The sequence below is a fragment of the Haliotis asinina genome, chromosome 2 (genome assembly GCF_037392515.1).
Source record: "Haliotis asinina isolate JCU_RB_2024 chromosome 2, JCU_Hal_asi_v2, whole genome shotgun sequence".
NCBI classification, from domain to species: Eukaryota; Metazoa; Mollusca; class Gastropoda; order Lepetellida; family Haliotidae; genus Haliotis; species Haliotis asinina.
In genome coordinates, this window is record NC_090281.1 from 80,522,267 (window position 1) to 80,543,004 (window position 20,738).

Genomic DNA, 20,738 nt, shown 5'->3' on the forward strand with positions numbered 1-20,738 from the left:
GTCTCATGGACCGCTTACTGTCACACCGGCGCCGTGATTCCACAGAAAAAGGGTTGAGTCGGTGCGAAGTGGCAGATACAGGCATCTGCTGTGTAACACAGAACTGACTCCCTGAAGTCAAATGTGACGCTAGCTATATGGTGCATGATATGTTAACTGTTATGATGCATGATGCTACATTTCCCTCTGGGTTATAGAATGTGTGGTTGTAGTAGCAGCAGTAGAAGCAGTAGTAGTAGTAGTAGTAGTAGTAGCAGTAGTAGTAGTAGTAGCAGTAATAGTAATAATAGTAGCAGCAGCAGTAGTAGTTGTAATAGCAGCAGTAGTAGAAGCAGTGGCAACAATAGTAAAGGAAATAGTATTAGCACCTGCAGCTGTAGTCAACTTTAGAGCACAGTTCTCCCTCCCCACTTCTCACCGTGTTCGGTACACAGTAGATCTACATCTTGAGTAGATTATTTTTTGTTTATCTGCCACCGTTTCATCGCAAACATCCGGATACGACATAAGTTAACCTTTACTTATCTTATAAACACTTTTCCGCTGAGCCGCTGGCGCGGGCCATCATCAATCGTATCCGTGTGCCTACACGTGAACAACTGGAGCTTCAGAGATGGATCCAACCAGGAGGCCTTGCATGGTTACGAATATATGCAAAATCTTGAACGATATGCATCGGATACATGCCATGTTCATTCCTCACCATTCGACCTCACCTTTCAATTACCGTGAAGAAGAATCGTTCTCCTTTCGATGAGTTACGTGCGCTAATAAGGCACATGCATTACAGTGCGTATTGACTTTGCAAGTACTTCGGTCAAAGAATCCTTCAGGAATGCTGGCATTTCAGACCAAGGTTAGAATGTGTCATAAGGAGGATGCAGTCTTGTAAATATGATCTTGATCTTGGTCCATAAATATGATCTAGGTTTAACACCACTATGATGAATTCTTCAGGTGTACTATCAGTCTGTCTCACAGTCCCTGAAGCACGTTATTTCCCTTACAGTCCAGCAGCGTCCCTAGGCCCGAAGCCAACTGAAAAACACTCGGACCCACAGCTTTTTGTTTTTTCTGCATGTCCGTATGCAGCTTTATCATTCCCATTAAATAAGAGAATTATTTCAAAATTAAAATACAAAGCCTACACATTCTGATCAGGACTCACAAATATTTATGGTCCGTATGGCCTATAGCTTTCAGTGGCTAATGACAAGTGCTGCTGCCTTGCCCTCTTCGCAATGCTAGAGCCCCAAATGAAGCAAGTCTCGATTTCTTCAGGTTTCTACATTTGTTACTATGAAATGTAGCGTTATTGTTCTCTGCCTCAGGGAGTCAGACTGTTGGATGAACATCCGAAGTGATTGAAGGGATTACCTCTTCAGAGAAACAGAAGACAACCTGCTTGGTGCTGACAATAAATGAAACATAATTTAGGATTCGAACCCAGGACCATAGGTCCATGCACAGCGATTAGAAGAGGTTCACCACATCTGTGGTTTCACATGTTCAAGCATACCAGACGAAAAACCAGATATGCTAAGTCGGGCTTGTATACAAACAGTGTCACTTTCTAATCACCATTCGCTCCGACTTTGTCCGTCAAATTTGCCAGTCTTATTCCCTACTGACAGTAGGTAATATGTAGCAAGAGTTCACACTCAGGTCAACTTGGACTTTAAAGATAAGTAAAACCAAACTTATATGTGTTCGGGACGGATGCATGTCGTAAAATAGATCACCGTGTCCATCAAGAGGGCCTGCACAGACGGGCTATCAAGAAATTGATAGATAGTCCAAATGAGCAGGTCTCGACGGAGTTGATGAGACAGGTGGCTTTCTGACATTTACTCGTTCACTTTTTCATGGACGAAACATATGAGAAAACCTTTTTATAGACGACTGTACATGAGTCAGTTAATTTGGTTCCCCGGGTTTTTTTCACTCCAGTTTTAGCGATTTAAAGTTTCCGTTTCTATTGTTAGCGAGGTATTATGTTTATGCTGCTATTTCCACGATTTCCGTGGCTTTTCTGCGTTTTTTCTGTACAGTGGTAAAGTTATCTTTGGTAGACCTGTTATTCTAACGCCGCAATATTCCAGTTACATGTCGGCAGTCTGTAAATAATCTAGTCTGGACCAGACAATCCACTGGTCAACAGCATGACCATCGTTCTGTGCTGCCGGGATACGATAACCTGTGTCATCCAAATCAGTGTGTCTGACCAGCCTGACCCCGTTAATCGCCTCTTACGACATGCATTGGTTACTAAAGATCAATTCTAACTCGGATCTTCGCAGGTACACGTCAATGAATAACATTGTTGAAACGGTAAAGGTCTCGGGGACACAGGAGGAAAGGAAGAGCACATGACAGAATGAAGAGAGAGAGAGAGAGAGAGAGAGAGAGAGAGAGGGAGAGAGAGAGGTGACCTTTTGAAAAAATCTGACATAATATTCTTTAATAGTCCCTACCCCTACCCCCGCTCACACCCAATAATTTAAGTCGTCTGTACCCTCTTCTGCAACGTATTTTAAGCTATCCCTCGCTATCAATAGTTGTTGATGTTACTGCAAACAGGTAGCGGATGAGATCATCAAGTTGGCAGAAAATATCACTTCAATCTTGACATTTTGTGAGACACCTGATATAAGACTTCACCTATAATCTATTATCTAGACTTGTTTCAGCATAAATGTTACAGGGAGGGGCGACATACAGTTGCATACACCGATAACAGATATGACGGTAATTTCACCCGATGGTTTTGAAAGGTTTCAAACAGCGTCAAACCAGTCTTGTGCAAACGTTGTTTGACAATGCCTCAAGCCGCCAGAAAAGAGTTTTTGAGATATGTAGGAAATGAGGCGCACCAGTGACCAGTATGATATCTGAAGCAGTGCAATATATTGACTTATGTATTCCTATTGTTTTTGGTCCTCAGAAACCCATTCTTGCCACAAAAGGTGACAATGTCGTAAGAAGTGACTAAAGGAATCGGGTGGCCAGGCTCGCTGCCTTGGTTGAAACATGTCATCGGTTTCACATTGCGCAGATCGAAGCTCATGCTGTTGGTCACTGGATTACCTGATCCAAACTCGATTATTTACAGACTGGAATATTGCTGGGTGCGGCGTAAAACTAAACTCTCTCACTCCTGTTGTTTTTTGAGTGAGTGATTCACATGCCTTTGCATGTGTTTGGAAGCTGAAGAATACAGCAGCATACTCTAAACTTTCCGTGAACTTCACAATTTGATAGTTCATGTTTCATAAACACACGCTGTATCCGGAATCGTAAAAGGACTGTGCTTTACATAAATGTCTTGTGATTAATCTTGGTCAAAAAGGAAACCCGTAATCCAGTGAAAAGGATAAAAATAATTAACCTGTAGATCTGTATTCGGCGGTGAATACGATTGTTTAGTCATGTAACCAGCCACAATCCTGACCTTGAGGAGAGAACAAGTTTTTGTTTGTTTGTTGTTTAACGCACTCAGCAATATTTCACCCATATTTCGGTGGTCTTTAAACAATCCAGTGATCAACATCAAGAGAATCGATCTACACAACTGCGATACGATGACGTGTATCAACCAACGGAACGAGCCTCACCACCCGATTCCGTTAGTCGCCTCTTAAGACAAATATAGGTTGCTGAAGACCAAAACTAACCCGGCTCTTCGCGGGTCGAGAGCAGTAAGTGCCTTTCAAGAACAAAAGGCTAGAGCTTAAAAATAACAGCTGTATCCTAAATCCCAAAACGTCTAAATAATATTTATCCTACTCATCATCTCAGCTGAATCGTTTCCACATATGCAGGGGAATGTATATTTGGTCCTACATCTGGAAAATACTCTGCTCAATATTGGTGCTTGGAGCGCATATCTCACATGTGGCTGCAGCAGTACCATGTGTACTGTGACATTTGGTAGGCTTTGTTGGTATTTGGCTTAATGCTCATCTTATGATGCATGTACATAGCTTGAAATATGGACCCTTGAGGAGACATGTGTAAATAAGCAGGACAAGATACAGGTGTCTTGTAAGCTCTTTCCCTATACAGTCTAGTTGTTGCAGAACGGTCGATAGGTGGCACTTGTGAGTATGGCTGAACGCGCTTTCAATAACCAAGCCATACTCAATTCAGATTTAAGAATATCGAATTCAAATGATTGTTTGTTTGGTTGGTTGGTTGGTTGGTTGGTTGGTTGGTTGGTTGGATGGTAAAGGTTGCACCAGACGGTCTGTCTGTAGATAACCTGACCTACACAATGTAGTGCAATGCCTTACATCATGATCATCAATCTGCAATGGGGTGGTCAGACTCGGGATTGATGTATGTCATACTAGACCGCCGCTCATGATGTCAGTCACTGGATGTTCTTGACAAGGTTCGATTACGTTCAGGCCTTAGTCACAGGGCCACAGTGTTGTTAAGCATAGCATTCAGCAAATAAACCAAAAATGGACACTATTGTTCCCAAGAGGAGAATCGAACCAGAAAGACCTACACGACTACCTACCTTTCTTTGGGCGTCTCATAAAATGTTGCGAACATGTGTTATGGTTACTTTCACCTGATGGAAACATCACGTGTGGTAGAAAGTTGTATATGATGTACAACTGTTTTTCCGCGACTAATCAAGCAATTTATGAATTAATAATATCAGTTGAAGTCTTTCCTGTATTTATTAATACTTTATTAATACACGCTAGGTAACTATCATCTAGTTTGGGAGATCATATCAAACTGTCATGGTTTTGGTAGTTAGTTGATGAAAACTGGCATAAAATTACATTTGGTTCACTGAAATGTGTTCGTACATAATCACGAACTACTGTGTGTGAGTCCAGGCCGTCATAATCATTACCATCTGGAACTTGGTATAATTGGAAACGTACCCTTCCGGTGTCACACGCACACACACGCAAACACACACGCACGAGCGCGCACGCGCGCGCGCGCGCACACACATATCAAACTCAAATATACGGTTTATGTACCCCCCAAAAAGACAATAGTTTTCGTGGTTGTTGAAGCAGACAAAGCTTTCAACATCCTCGGTTTTCCAGCGAGTGCTATATTAACACGCCGGATAATCGGCCATGATTCTGCATTGAACCCCTGAATTAACATTTTCGTTGGTGGAGATTTTGGTCTTCCTTCACTGTTTTCGAAGAGGATGTGGGCGCCGAAGACCCGGGTTCGATTCCCTACATGAGTACGATGTGTGAAGCCCATTTCTGGTGTCCCCCGAGGTGATATTGGTGGAATATTGCTAAACGTAGCGTGAAACTAGAGTCCCTCACTCAGAAAGGATGTGTTTTAACTTACCGGTGATAACATTGCTCTTTCACAGTGTTGCAGTGTATTGTTTCTTTCCATGTCATATATAATATCCTAAAAATGTCGGCAAATGTAAAATACAAGGTCAGAACAAGTACTAGCCTTCATCATCTCCAATCATCTGCAACGAGCTGTAATGAAACACTAACGAGTAATTTAGAAACATGTTACCTCCTTACATACAGCCCCTGTACAGTGTGACTGACAAAACGTGTGATAGACGAGTCTGTCTATGACACATATCGTGATACATGGCGCCGCGCATGTGCAGTCATGCGTTCACGAATGATGAATGGTCTTGCGCATGTGTGCTGACCCGGAACTAGGATGAGAATGATTTCAAGATGTCACTTGAATAACAATATGAGATTGGGCAAGATTTGGAACTCTTTTGTGACCACAGCTCGTGTGAAATTACAGCAACATTTTAAACTGCAATTTGGGTGGTCGTGGTTTTATTGCACTGGGGATTGTCGCCCGAACAGCGCAGTTTGTTTGATTTCGTGGCACTGTCAATATCGGGTTCATTGACTTTACAATTGTCAGTGTTTCCCACAAAGAATGTACACAAAGCCATGACCTGACCACTGAAATCAGACTACTGTTGTATTGGAAAGCTGAATGACATCGTGGCTGAAATCCCTCCATGATCAAAATGTCCTGTAAACAAACCACGTAGTATGTGTGATTTAACGAAATGTTTTGAACCACGGTGGAAAAATGAATAAATTGCGAGGGGTTTCCTTCTCAGGCGACATTTGGTCGTTTAGAGCCGTGCTCTGAATTAAAGGTTTACCAATGCGATCGAGGCTGGGCCATACCCGTCACTGATATCATGAACATCGATACATGTATCCATCGAGAGCCAGACACAGAGAGAGTGCTAGTTTCAGGGTACGGTCAGGTGTGCCGCAAATAAAACATGCAGAGTTAAGTCCATTGGGCATGCCGGAAACCAATAATGGTGTATCCCCGAAATCGGTCTTGCCGAACTCACTCACGCACTCAAGTGAACAATGCCGTGTTGTAACTGAAACACACTTCAAAGCAACGTAAATCGGCCCACACACAACACATAATGCAATATCTCAATGATGGCATCGCGTTACCCAGTTTGGGACACCTCTAGACCCATCTTTAAGTTTGAGAATCAAAGCAACCAATCCTGTACAACACAACATATCTCAGTGAGTAGATCACCAAGCTTACGCCGTTGTCACGTCTAATACGGCTTGCAACACAAGTATAAATACAGTACGTGACATGCTCAACAAAGAGCTGTATGATCTCAGCAGTCAGATACTTCTATCCATTGTGATAAGAATATTTTTGAAAATTGGAAACACGTGGTGCTCTTAGATACAGAGAGACGCCATCGACATGAATGACTCAGTCCATCACTCTCTAAACGCTGCATTTCGTTCAGTGAATATACGCATCTATAACGTTCAAAAGAGTGTCAGTTCGATTCCCAAATACAGCATGAACAGTGGTATATGATTTGTCTTTGTTTGATATTTTATTTGTTTGCTGTTTGTATAACGCCGCACTCAGCAATATTCCAGCTATATGACAACGGTAAGTAAAAAATTCAATATGGACAAACCAGTGACTGACATCATGAGTATCGATCTCTACGAATGGGAAACGATGACCCGTGTCAACCAAATCAGCGAGTTTGACCACCCGGCCCCGTTAGCTGCATCTTACGACATGCATTGGTTCCTGAAGACCAATTCTAACACCAATCCTTGCTTTCTTCGCAATATATACGAGTAAATACCCCACGTTGTAAGATCTGCATCGACCTGGGTATTATTTTCTTACCAAACTGACAGGATACATTTTAAATACTGTTCCTGTCTGGTTGTTTGCATTGGTAGATTTACGTCCGGCCACTGATTCTTTCCGACGACAATGAATTGGTCTCTGTAGGAGTGTGAACCCTTCAACGGTGGGTCAACCTGAATGAATGTCTGAGTTTGTTTTCTACTACTAGTTATTGGATATAAAATGGCATGCTTTATGCAGATGTCTTATAGAAAGTATTTACTCAATAAAAAACAGTGACGAGCTGACACATATATACTCTAGCTTTGCTCATTATATCTCCTATATATCAAAGACCAATCAAAGGCACTCTCTCGCTCACCGTGAAACAAAACCAACCGCAAAAGAAAGTCTACATTTCGTCATTATCTGGAGAGACAATATAGATAGAAAACACAACCACATCCTTCAGTTGTATTGACGCCTTTGAGTTCAGATACCTTGACAGAGCCATAATGAAAGTAACATGCGTCAGAAGTTGGTCCAGTATTTAAGACTTATCGATTAAAACCAATGTAAAATGACCAGTTTAACACGTTCATCTAACTTAATCGAGTATACATTATCCCTCTAATCACTGGATCAATTCAGACAGGTAATCCAAGCTCAATCCGACTTAACATCACCTAGACATGCAAGATCAACATCTGCGCAGCTGAGTATTGTAGAAAGTTCCTAAGTTCTTTCCGACTAGGGAACCTAGTCCCAACTGGTTTACGCTAATCTGTAATGATAGGGGCATGTTAATCGGTTAATCCATGGATGAATAGTACCGAGTAGGTCAATCAGAATGTACCGGGTTGGCCCGGTGGAAAGATAGTCACTGTAACATGATATCTGCAGTTATAGTTAACAAATAACTAGAGTTACGGCTATCAAGGCCGACAGGTATTATTACGACTGCTACAGTTGTCAACAACACCATCAATTGTTTTCAGCTGTCAAGGGCGACGTGTAGTATAACAGCTGCTACAGGTGTCAATTACAATATAACTAGTGTTACAGCTATCAATACCAACCGCTCTAGTAACAGCTATTAATACCAACCACTCCAGTTACAGCTATCAATACCAACCGCTACAGTTACAACTATCAATAACAACCGCTACAGTTACAGCTATTAGTACCAGCCGCTACAGTTACAGCTATCTATACCAATCGATACAGTTACAACTATCAATACACACCGCTACAGTTACGCGTATCAAAGTCGGCAGCTGGTGTCACGCCTATCAACTCTCATTTAACACGGTAACGCCCACTACAAGTGCTATGACCGTTATCGCTGCCAAATCCTAATCGTTCTGAAGTGGGTGTTGGCAACAACGACGTTGTTGTTGCTCGGCATACAATATTTGTAGTTTCTGTCAACAGTATCAGCTATCGAAACACCAAATATACCTGCACAAATGAAAAGGTCACATACGGAGTTCATCCTTGTGACAAAAACATTTCTCACACGCCACATGTTACACATACATTGCAATAAACTGAATGTAGTCCAAGTAAATGTAAACAATGCACGATATTTCCAGAATATGTCAAGATAACCTTTGTAATTCTACACGTTATCAACATGCACGAAAGTACTGTTTTATGCGTGAACCTAATGTTAATGTTGTGAGATTATTCCCCTGAAATGCATATCAGCCATGGGAGTGACCTATGGTTGATACACTATGTATTGTATACATGCATGAAATGTACATCGTAAAGGAAAACGTGCTGCGCAGTTGAAGTACATGCACATGGTATTGAATGTATGTTAACGATATGATCACTATATCACCTGAAATAAACAGTATTCATGTGAGGGGTATCAATCCTTGATATACAGGGTTTTCATAAACGGAACAACAGCAGATGAGCTGTTAAAGTAGGTGCACATGCTACTGAATGTATGTCAACGAAATGAACACGATATCCCTGAAATAGGCATGTCTTTAACTCACCTGAATCCCCATTAGGTAGAGAGTGGGAGAAGCTAGGTGCCTCGTTCGCCATGTTGACAGTGATGCCCTGTCGTTCCTCTCTCATTATGTTGATCCTGCGGGGAAGGTTGGGTTGGAGGCTGTTGACAAAAGGAGCCCTTCCTCCCTCGCCACTCGACCGTGAATCTCCCCCTAGTGTACCCCCATTGCTCATCGTAGCGTAATAGGGAACAGGGCGACGGGGGCAGGGCCGGTCCAGAGAGTTTTCCCCAGGGGTGGAGCTCTTGGCTGAGTATCTCTCCAGGGACTCGGAACCTGATTGTCCGCTACTGTATTGACGACCGACGGGCACCCAACTGGAAAGAAAACACACGAGTGTTCATTTTATGATTGCTGGGTGTGATAGTGGGTGCTTTAGGGGTAGGTGGGCTAAGTGATTGGGAGGTAGTGTTGGTATTACCTATTTACATTACCCCCTAAAAGGAATAAATCGCAATAAAAACACATTGCATGTAATTAGTGGCGGTGATATGACAGACGTGGGTGCCGTATGGCAGGAGTACCCCTGTGCAGCCTTAGACAAATAACAAACACTTACTGTCTTCGGCAAAGTATGTGACTGGTGAGTGCTACCGGTAGATCTCCCAATATTCGCGGACACCTGGTGTCTTCCCGATATTTAGTGATCCATTCTAATTTTCATTAAAATTTTGCTTCTTATACATGTTTTTCAGCATTTAATTCCAGATGTCTTTTATGAAATTTGCTGACTTGCAAATTTCACGACTAATCCACGTATATAATAACCAGTCAACCTCATTGTGAGGGAAGCCCGAGAACATTGTTGAGACATTTTTGTCAGCAGTTACCTCTAGATGCCTTTTATGGAATTTGCTAACTTACAAATTTCACTACTAATCCAGGTAAATAATAAACATATTATTCTCATCCAAGGTTAAATACATAATCGCCACAAATTGGTAGTAAAGAGTAAGAAAATCAACATCAGAAACGTGCACATTTGATATCCCTCACATAAACATTTCAATCACATATTAAAAGCAAATTACAAAACAATTGTAGATGACCCTAACATAACTGTCCTGCTCATAATACAAAAGCCAACTAAATAAACACAGCAGTAAACACGCATTAACATACATTACAAATATAGGTAAGTGGTATGTATATGTACCTACTTTAACGCAGAGACAGAAATGTTCATAAATGTCCGACAAGGCCCGAAATCCAGGTATGCATCCTCAGGCAGGTAAGAACTAATTAGAGGTCTGGCCACAGCCACTATCACAAAACCTGCTTGTTGGAACACCCCGGCATGTCAACAAGGCTGTATGTGTGCAATTTATATGTCAGCTGGTCGACACGGCTTACGTATTCAGTGCGCGTGAAAGCAGTTTGACGCTGTTATCTCCGTAACTTATACTTGACTGGTCGTCAGACAACACTGGCCCTCTCATTGGGAAGGAAGCCCGAGAACATTGCATATTTTGTGTCAAGGTCGTTCATGAACAATGGGTAGTACACACATAAAAGGTTTCGTCCAAACCACAAGCGAGTTTTGTTACACGCCGGGTTTAGTCGACCTCATCAGAAGGAAAGCAGTATATGTCAAAGTCGTTTGTAAACGTATTTAAAAGGCCTCGGCCAATCTGTGAGTGAGTATGATTTTACACCACTTTTGGAATGCTCACTAGGAAGGAAACGCGAGAACTTTGCACACTTTGTGTTAAGGTCGTTCGTGAAACTAAGTAGTTTTGTTTCACGCCGCTTTTAGTCAACCTCATTACACCGTCTCTAGCAGTATTCTACCAATATCACGACAGGGGCACAGGAAATGGGAGTTTCACACAGTGTACGCATATAGAGAGTTGAAGACAGGTCTTAGGCCGAACACGTTCACCACAAGACTACCTTGTCATCCCTTGTTCACACTGTGATCACCTTTTTTATAACAGAAAATCGGTTTTCGTTGCCTCATGATTGTCGGCCTATGGGCAATGGGAGTTTGGCGTTTATTATATTCCAGAATAACCCAGTCGATGTTGCCTAAGTGATCAAGTGATATCAAGGCAGGGGAACACGGGCCTAACACATTGTACCCTAGACTAACAGCTAGTCTCTGAAATGAACACATTTTACAGAAAAGTTTGTAAATTACATTTATTAATACAATAAAAGGAGACCAGACTTTCATCATTTTCAGAAGCTGTGGAAATCTAGATTTGCCACATTTTCAAGACTTGCATGGGCTTTCTTGGATATAGTTGCTTCTGGGTCTGTATGAAAGACTAACTACATGTATACTCATAAGGGAGATCGAACCCACATCTTCGGCATGACGAGCGAACGCTTTAACCACTTGGCTATCCCACCGCCCCTATGCTGTCTAATAGACCGTATATATCTTTATCGGTGGTTCTCGTAAACATTATGTAACAAAGTTCCTATTCATCGGTACACTGGTAGTGTTCGCAGTTGACAACTTCACAGGAATTACCAATTATGTGGATGCAAAATCTGACGCGCCCGTTTCTCCATGTGGAGTTCCATTTCATCGAGGTCGGACTATGCCCCATTCCTCTCATCCCTTGAACCTTATATTAATGAGCCATAACTGTCATAACCAAGTACCGAGAAAAACAGAAGTTCACTGGGTTTGCTTTTATGTCCCGTTCCGTTTATTTTTCTGCTCTGTTAAGTTCTATTTTTAAACCCTTAATTCTAAAATCACCTTGCCTTACCCACATTGGTAGAACCCGGGCTGTTTGGAAAAGCGAGATACTTCTCAGATTCTTTCGTGAGAAAATTAACCGTGATTTCATCATAACGCTATAGCAAGCAGTGTTAAGGACCACGCTATCTCTCTCTGGCTCCTGCTATAATCAGCCGATCAATGTTGAAACATACACATGTGTGTGACTTAAAGTATTATGTCCAACTTTTAGTTGATAGCAATCGTGTAATTGCTTACAGAAATACCGGTCATGGAAAAATAACGTACCAAGGGTGACTTGCATTTAAAAAGTACACTGTGTACCTTTTTTAATTTTTCTTTTTGCATGGCGTTTAAAAAACCTTTGCAATACTTTTCACAAATTAAGGAATTTAATCTACCATCACTCGGAAATTAGGCATATCTCAGTCGTTGAAGATTAGACCATTCGCTTTGGAAGCGGCCATGAACATATTGAAGTTCATCTGCGTGTCAAATATTCATTAGATAAAAACGTATTTAGATTATCAGTTTACGTTTTGGCTGATAGATTCATAGAGCTGTGATGACATTATAAAGGTTTTGAGTCACTAGAAAAAGCTATGTTTCCTGTACGTATCAGTTAGCCCAGTCAGTGATATCCGTGCATGATGGTGTAAGTGCTGATGGTGTAAGTGTTGTTTCCGGTTTGGAGTATCCCTGTACACAGTAACAAATCACCCTCACTGCAATAGAAAATGATGTGGCCGTGTGAATGTGGAAGAGGAACTGAAGTAGTTGTTACAGCAGCAGCAGCAGCAGCAGCAGCAGCAGTAGTAGTAGTAGTAGTAGTAGTAGTAGTAGTAGTTAGTAGTGGTGGTGGTGGTAGTAGTTGTTGTTGTTGTCGTTGTTGTTTTTGTTGTTGTTGCTTTTGTTGTTGGTATAGTAACAGACTCAGCATAAGTAGAAATATAAGCAGAGGTAGCTGAGATAACAGGGGTACTAGTAGTAGCATTAGCAGCTCCAGTATCAGCAGCAGTAGAAGAGCTTCAGAAAGAATAGAAATATTGGTAGTAGCTGAAATACCAGGTAGTAGTAGGCGCTGTAGTAATGGCAACAGTGGTATTAGCAGTAGCAACAACAACAACAACAACGGCAGCAGTAGTTGTAGCTGTATTAGTGGTAGGTCGTGTGTTCCTGATTATATCATCTGGACTGGTTCCAGTTGTATCGTGCCCTTTCACTGAGATACCACAGTCAGGTTAACATGGATAGTCCGCGGAGACACAGTATAGTGACTCCAAGACGACCATCCGTTGTCTTGTACTCTCAATACCCTTTACCAGTGTGACGGGTTCGAACCATTGACCTTCCTCCAACCAGACAGATGGATATGGTTCTTGAAGTAGTAATAGTTACAGCTAAAGTAGCGGTAGCAATATTAAACTGCTGTAATGTCTCGTACAGGATATAAGCAATAGCTAGTAACCTCAATGGCATCAGCAGTTGTACGAGCAAAGGTCATGGTTGTCATGACAACAGATGGCTAAAGTAATAGTAATAGTTGTTGCGGTGAAAGCAGAAGTGATTATAGTGACTCCCTTTGACTAACCGTGTTACAATTGGTCTCCAGCAACCTATGCATGTCTTATGAGGCGACTAACGGGATTTTGGGGTGAGCTCGATGCATTTATCGTATTTCTGTCAGATTGATGCTCATAATGTCAATCACTTTCTACAGACAACCGTCAGGTTGTTGGAATGTTGGTGAGTGCCTCATCTAAACACCACGGTATATACTATCGCATTCTATGCAGTCGTGCGTTCAGTTATTTCGTAGCGTCGTTTGCGTATGTATGTTTTAATAAAGGTTGTTTTATCATTCAAAACATTTAACACCGCAATAAATATTACCAGACGTTTAATGGAGAAATACGATAAGATCTCACATTTACAACATTCCATTTGAAGTATACGAAACTCTTTCAAATAAGGCATATATTCCACAATTGGTGTTTGTATCGCCCCAGTGGTTCTAAAAGTTTTTAAATGTAGTTACAGTAAGACCATACGTAGGTGTCAGGCAACTAGTATCAAACTATCTGCCGACCAGAAACGATCAAGGTGTATTTTCCTTTTCTGAACATATGGGTTAATGTTTCTGTAGAGTGTTTTTCATGTTTATCCCTTGATCTGCAAAGGAAGTGATGAATGTAAACGATAAATGATAAGCCAAGAGGGGTTTGATAGCAAGTTTTCACACGTGATTAGGATTTAGATTAAACTGTATATTTCGTGTCATGGCGGCCGGGGAGCTTCCGGTATTAGTCGTGAAACTCATCCCTCACAGTTATTATCATCAAAATACTGTCTTTCTCCATGGATATGGATCCAGCGAGTGAAAATACATCAGCCATTTAGTGGTGTGATAGATATCCGTGGCCTGCACCAAGCCTGTTTGAATCGTTGCTGTGTTTAAACGGGTAAATATCGGAGTATCGGTCAAGAGTGAGTGAATGAAAGTTTATCGGTATATCGGCATCTGCTACGACATTTTCAGAAGTTAAGTCGGTGAAGAGCGAAGAGTGGATGGAACGAGCATGTATACAGGTTGTTATATATAATAGGACGTCACTCATAACATTCACACACATAAATTTATATCTCTTTGATATCCGTGGCATATCCGTGAATATGTGGTATTTGTTGATACCCTGACTCGTGTTCATAATTATTGAGAGTGACTTAGGTTTTACGCCGCTTATAGCTATATCCCGACAATATCACGGCGGGGGACGCTTGAAATGGGCTTCACACATTGCGGCTATGTGGGGAATCGAACCCGGGTCTTCGATGTTACGATCATACGATCAACCACAAAGCTACCCCCTAGAATTAATGAGATAAAACATGGAGTGGTCGACGCGTCTTTAGTCCGAACGCTAGTCTAACAGACACTGAAACAAATATATCTAAGAGCAAATCTAGAATATGTGACAAGTTTCCACAGTTTCTGAAAAAGAAGACATTAATTTTATTGGCTCCATTTCATTACATTTTAAGATTATAATTTAGGAACTAATTTTTCTGTATAACACGTTCATTTCAGAGATTAGACGTTAGTCAGAACACACACACACACACACACACACACAAACAAAACAAAAAAAACAAAAAAAAACAACAGCAAACGTGAATGCTGGTCGCTTAACAAGTGCAGTATTCTTAAACGTGATGCTGAACCAAAATTCACCTTACCTCATGTTATCGCCGTCTACATCAGCAGCTGTCATCACCACCCCATGCCCATGTGTCTAAATGACCCGTTAGTTAGTAAACACCTCATTAGCTCACCTTAATCGCCCTGGTTCCAAAATGGAATGCTCCCGACTCCAAGCACACTTCTGATGGATGTGTATAGATCATGAGATTGAGTAAACTGGGTTTAGATGAAACGTAAGTGTGTTGAACGCCTTCTGCCAGAACTGTCCAAACACAGATTAACGTCAATTAAAGCACCGGAGTGGTCTGTAGCATGGCCCGGTTAATTACAATCTCTGTACACCGCGGTAATAGATGGATCTGGCAGAAGGGAGGATTCTGGTTAGGTTGGTCTATGCCTACAGTAATGTATGGATAAAGGTGCATAGAATGGTCTTGAAAAGTTTACTTGGATAGGTTACGGAACCAACTTGATTCATGAAAGATTGCAGGACTTCCTCACAACGAAGTATACGTGAAACATGTGCTCTCACATTTGGCAAGGGAGTTTGTTCAAAACTGACTCTGTTCATCCAGCGGTGAATGGGTACCCGGTGGAATTCGTCATATGACCATTAACCTATTAGCGCCTCAGTTTTGGTTACCTAGCGTGATACTGTCCATAATGTTGTATCCATTTAGAGCATGCCCATGTGGTTTGGAGTTCAGCCTGACTGTTCATCAAGTCTCCTGTGTTCTTCAGTCAATAACGTTCTCACGTAATATCGTTGTTGAAACCCTGCATTTATCAGCAGGGTAGTGACTACATAATCCGCCGGCGTTTGGTCGTCATGTTTGGGGGCTTTAAGATGTATATTTGTTTCAAGGTCTCTTTGGGAGACCTGGCCACCAAAGGAAACAAGGCAGAGGGTTGACTAACATCTAATCTCTGAAATGAATATATTTTACACCACGCTTTTTAAATCACGTTAATAAAATGTAATAAATGGGAGCCAAGAGTCTTTCTTCATTTCAAGAAACCTTTTCCTGAAACTGTGGTAAGACTTGCAAGACATTTTAGACTTGCATGGCCTGCATTGGGTCTGTTTGATTCGGGGTCTGTATCTCAGACCAGGCAGAGGGCGGTAAGCAGTTTCCATGCCCTTGGGCGCAGGTCAAGTCAATGAAAGTGATAACAGTCTAACGTGTAATTGTCTTGTAATTGATACCAGCCCATCAACTGTCACTTCCTCCGCTACTGACATGAGGCAGGTTGTGTTGACGTGTTGAAAGTGTTATTACTGCTCCAGAAATGCGTGAGTCACGACATGATGGTTAAAACCCATATGGGGTAGCATACAGCCCTGTAGACCCCCTTTTGTCGCCTACATCATAGTTTCGGTCACAGACAGTTTTCGCCCCATACTATCCTCATTCCTTTTCCAGCTCTATCAGCCTATACCAATCCCCTTGTCAGCTCTATCAGCCTATAACATAGTCTGTGGTACAGACCCTGAAGTATAAATATCCAAGAAAGCCCACCAAGTCTAGAAAATGTGGCAAGTCTAGTTCCATAGCTTCAGCTTCTGAAAATGAAGAAAGTCTCAGGGCTCCATTTCATTATATTGTTTTTTTTCACTGTGGACCTTTTTTCAGTGAAATATGTTCATTTCACAGACTAGCTGTTAGTCTACCTATACCAATCCCCTTGTCAGCTCTATCAGCCTATACCAATCCCCTTGTCAGCTCTATCAGCCTATCAGCCTATACCAATCCAATACCAGATGTTTGGCCATATTTATGTTTGACGTGTGAAGCGTGTTCGTTTAAAAGTATCCCTTACACTTACACTTACATTCAGTCCCATGACAATCCATGTCCACCACATACACAGAAAATTCAAATGGAAACCTGAACAAAGGCTCTGATTTGAGGCAGTCTGGACATGTAAATGATTTCAGGACAAAGTTATTTTAAGGAGATATGAAACTTTCTTCGCAGCAGATTTAGGGTTTTTTCCCTATACTTTAAACAAAAACAGTATCAACATGTTCTATTTGTACGACAATGACATAACGTAAGTCTGTCAGCCCAGATACTGTAAATGATATTTCGGGACAGTTGCGATGGTCGGCATGATACACTCTGGAATAAGGCTGTATATCACCGTGTAGCAGGAAAGAGTTGGGATTATATTTGTTTTTCCTTTTAATATTTGTGTAGATGAGAGATTGATATAAGGCACATCTGGGCATGTATCCGGGAGGGGCGCCGGTGTCATGCACAAAATTCGGCACGACTTCCTAATAACGTCTCATTTAATCTGCAGTCCAGGTTGTATTACGATCTAAGCAAAAAAAAGGCTTCTTTGTAAGTTATAAGCGTGGGTGGTATCTGTGCAACAGTATCCAAAACACATCTGCTTGTCTTTTTCTCACCTCTTGCATAACGAACTCTAGGCTAAAGCTTAGTCCCTGAATATATAAATTATAGTTTTGATAGTTCCCAATAAACCTGTTTATATTGAAAAGTAGCCCCAGTGACTTGGGAGAAATCTAATTTTGCTTTATTTAGAGCTTAAGCATTTCAGGGAGGGCTAGATAGTAGGGAAAATAATATGGTTAAGGGTCTATGAGACAGACAAAACGTACCCGTATACTACTGCTATTATTTGTGTTTAGCATTACTCGAAGTACTGCTTTTACTTAAACTATAAAAGAAATATTATTGGTAAATGTTTAGTGCAGAGCCAGTTTCAAAACGCTTTTAGAAATATGGAAAGGCTGAAAAGGATGTGAGGATAGGGACTGTAATGAAGAAAATGTTTTGAGTGAGTACTTCATAATCTTGATACTTATTCTTAGGAAATCAGTGAACACTTAACACAGCTCTCCACAGCAAACTGTAAATATTAAGGTATTTCCTCTACTAGCAGTAGCAGCATTAAATTGACAAATTATCATTTTGATAGTGACAAATAAACCCATTTAACCTGAAAAGTAGCACCAGTGATTTGGGAGATTCAGAACCTGAAGAAATCTAGGCTCGGTTCAATTAGGGCTTTAGCCGTGCAGGGAGGGGTAGACAGTAGGGAAAATACTGTAATCCAGGAATTTGAGTAGTATTAGGCTTGCACAAGTCTCAAAGGGAATAATAAATAGTCTAAATGATAATTTTTAAAAACACACATATATATAATAGACTTGGATCGTTAGATCTACTGTAGGCTTAATTACCTAAACTGGCCTCTTTAAAGGATAGACTTACTATACACCAAGGGTTTGCCCCTCAGTACAGGTTTGGGGCTAGACTAGAGTGGTAGTATTAATAGCATCAGTCATGGTGATGGTGCTGAGATTATTAATGATAGTAGTAGTAGTAGCACCAGCAGCAGTAGTAGTAGTAGTGGTCTGTCTCACAGTCCCTGAACCACATTATTTTCCCTACTGCCTACCCCTCCCCGCAATACTTGAGCTGTAAATGAAGCAAGTCTAGATTGTCCCCCTGCTCAGTTTAAATGGGTTTATTTGTAGCAATCTAAACTACTTTTATAGAGAGACTATGCGTTAGTCTATAGCACAGTCACACCACAAACAGCAACAGCAGTAGCGACAGTGGTGATGCTTGGTATTATGAGCGACATCTCACATCGCCCTGTTTTCGATGACCTGCAACAACATAGCGCTGCCACGTCATGAATACAAACCGAACATTCTGAACAAAACACAACTGCTATAAGTACAGATCTACCGAGGTCATATGAACGAAGTACACACAACAGTACATAATCTGTGTTTCGCGTGTTGCTATATAACAGGTGTTTATCCAGTGATCTTCAAAGGTTACGGTGTCTTACTAAGTACCCTCGGACTTTTCAACCAGAACAAATACAACAACAGGGGTTAAGGACGCGATTGAAATCAACCATATCCTGTGTGTAAGCTCTACCGTCACGATTGATAAGGTCTTCTTAGGTTTACAGGTATGGTTTACTAGGTGAATGATTTATTTGAGATTTATTGTTATTTACAAATTATGCCATATGCTAATATGCACGTTGCGTGATGACATCAAAGGAGAAAACAAAAGGACATGTAGGATGAAAGTGTATTCTTTCCAGGCCATCTGTTTCAGGTACAGGTGGCTGTTTATTTATCCTCATAGAAACAAACAGGGAATACGTGGAAGTACAAAATAACATATGCTTTGCATTGTGAGTGAAATTTTGGAATAAATGAACAATTGTACTTTCATGTTCCCATAACGTTTCCATGAGTATATTTCAGTCAACTTTCATATTTCTTTCTCTGAATGTATTGGAAAATTGTTCCTAAGGAAGGCGAATCGATTTTTAACATAAATTGATGTAACATTTGTAGATATTACCGAATTATCTCAATTTCAAAAACAAAATTACACAAGAAGTCCTATTTTTCTATTTTCCTTTTCGGAAGCTTGTTCTCATGCTGGAAGAGTTTGGAGAAGAGACAAGGTAAGAGCTCTGGACGGCCTGAGAGTTGCCTGAAGCACTTCCTAGAGTCTTGGTGGTAGTATAGGGCTTCGCCACAACACCTGGACGTTTGATATCGTTACCACTCTCACAGTAATGTCAGGTACTATTCTAATTCTAAAACTACTGTTCATTGTTCTCACTTCTACTTCACAACTAGTAATACATATGTTTACATCACCCGTGTCACTGCTATTTATCATTTTTATCACTACCCGTACTAGTGTCATTACTTATGTTTAGCATTACTCGTAGACGTGTTATTACTTGAGTTTATCATTACTCGTAGTAGTGCTTTTACTTATGTTTATCATTTCGTGTAATAGTGCAGCTACTGCTTTTACTTATGGTTATCATTTCTTGTAATAGTGCAGCTAGTGCTTTTACTTATTTTTATCACTTCTTGTAATAGTGCAGCTAGTGCTTTTACTTATTTTTATCATTTCTTGTAATAGTGCAGCTAGTGCTTTTACTTATGTTTATCATTTCGTGCAATAGTCAGTTAGTGCTTTTACTTATGTTTATCATTTCTTGTAATAGTGCAGCTAGTGCTTTTACTTATGTTTATCATTTCTTGTAATAGTGCAGCTAGTGCTTTTACTTATGTTTATCATTACTCGCAATACTGCGACTGCTTACGTTTAGTATCACTAGTACTACTTAGGCTTATCATACTATTGATAATACCTTTGTTAATATTACTCGCACTACCGAATTTATCAATTGTCGTTGCACTGATATCAGTTCGTCCTCATATCGCGCGGCTAAACAACAAACGCACAGACAAAAAGAGCCAATTGCGTTCACAGAATTTGGTGAAAACTGCCACCCACGGTTACAGACCTAACACAAACCACACCTGTGTCATATCAATTTGTGTTTCCTTAGCCTGAACAGCGTATCTGCCAAATCTGTCTGAGGATGAAGTTTTAATCCTTCTGGAAACCAGACCCAGTGTATAGGCAGATATCAGTGCAGGGGTAACAAGCGTGCCCTCCCGACTAACAGAGGAAGTAACAGAGATGACTTTTACTCCTAAAATCTACTGAAGTGGGGTTTTGAACCCAGGTTGGGTTCTCAATGGTGTATGTCTTTATGGCTGCAGATTAGAGCTAGATAAAGGGGTGGGTAACGTTTCTGTGAAAATATTACGGTAGCTGGCATGAGTTTGAAAAGTTTGCTTTGATCTCCGACTCGACCATGT

General features: G+C 41.0%; 1 protein-coding gene across 2 annotated transcripts in view; it reads right to left on the reverse strand.

The window, feature by feature from the left end:
• The window catches only part of LOC137272925 (proton channel OtopLc-like), a 41,703-nt gene that overhangs the window by 14,232 nt on the left and 6,733 nt on the right, over window positions 1–20,738 (reverse strand). The window contains exons 1-2 of one of the 2 annotated variants that reach the window (XM_067805348.1): window positions 10,310–10,577; window positions 9,132–9,466 (exon numbers count right to left, since the gene is read on the reverse strand). In XM_067805348.1, coding sequence (XP_067661449.1) covers window positions 9,132–9,466; window positions 10,310–10,335 — 361 coding nt within the window. In that variant the 5' untranslated portion in view covers window positions 10,336–10,577. Of the gene's footprint in view, window positions 1–9,131; window positions 9,467–10,309; window positions 10,578–20,738 lie in introns of those variants that run through there. The other variant, XM_067805346.1, reaches the window with a different exon arrangement.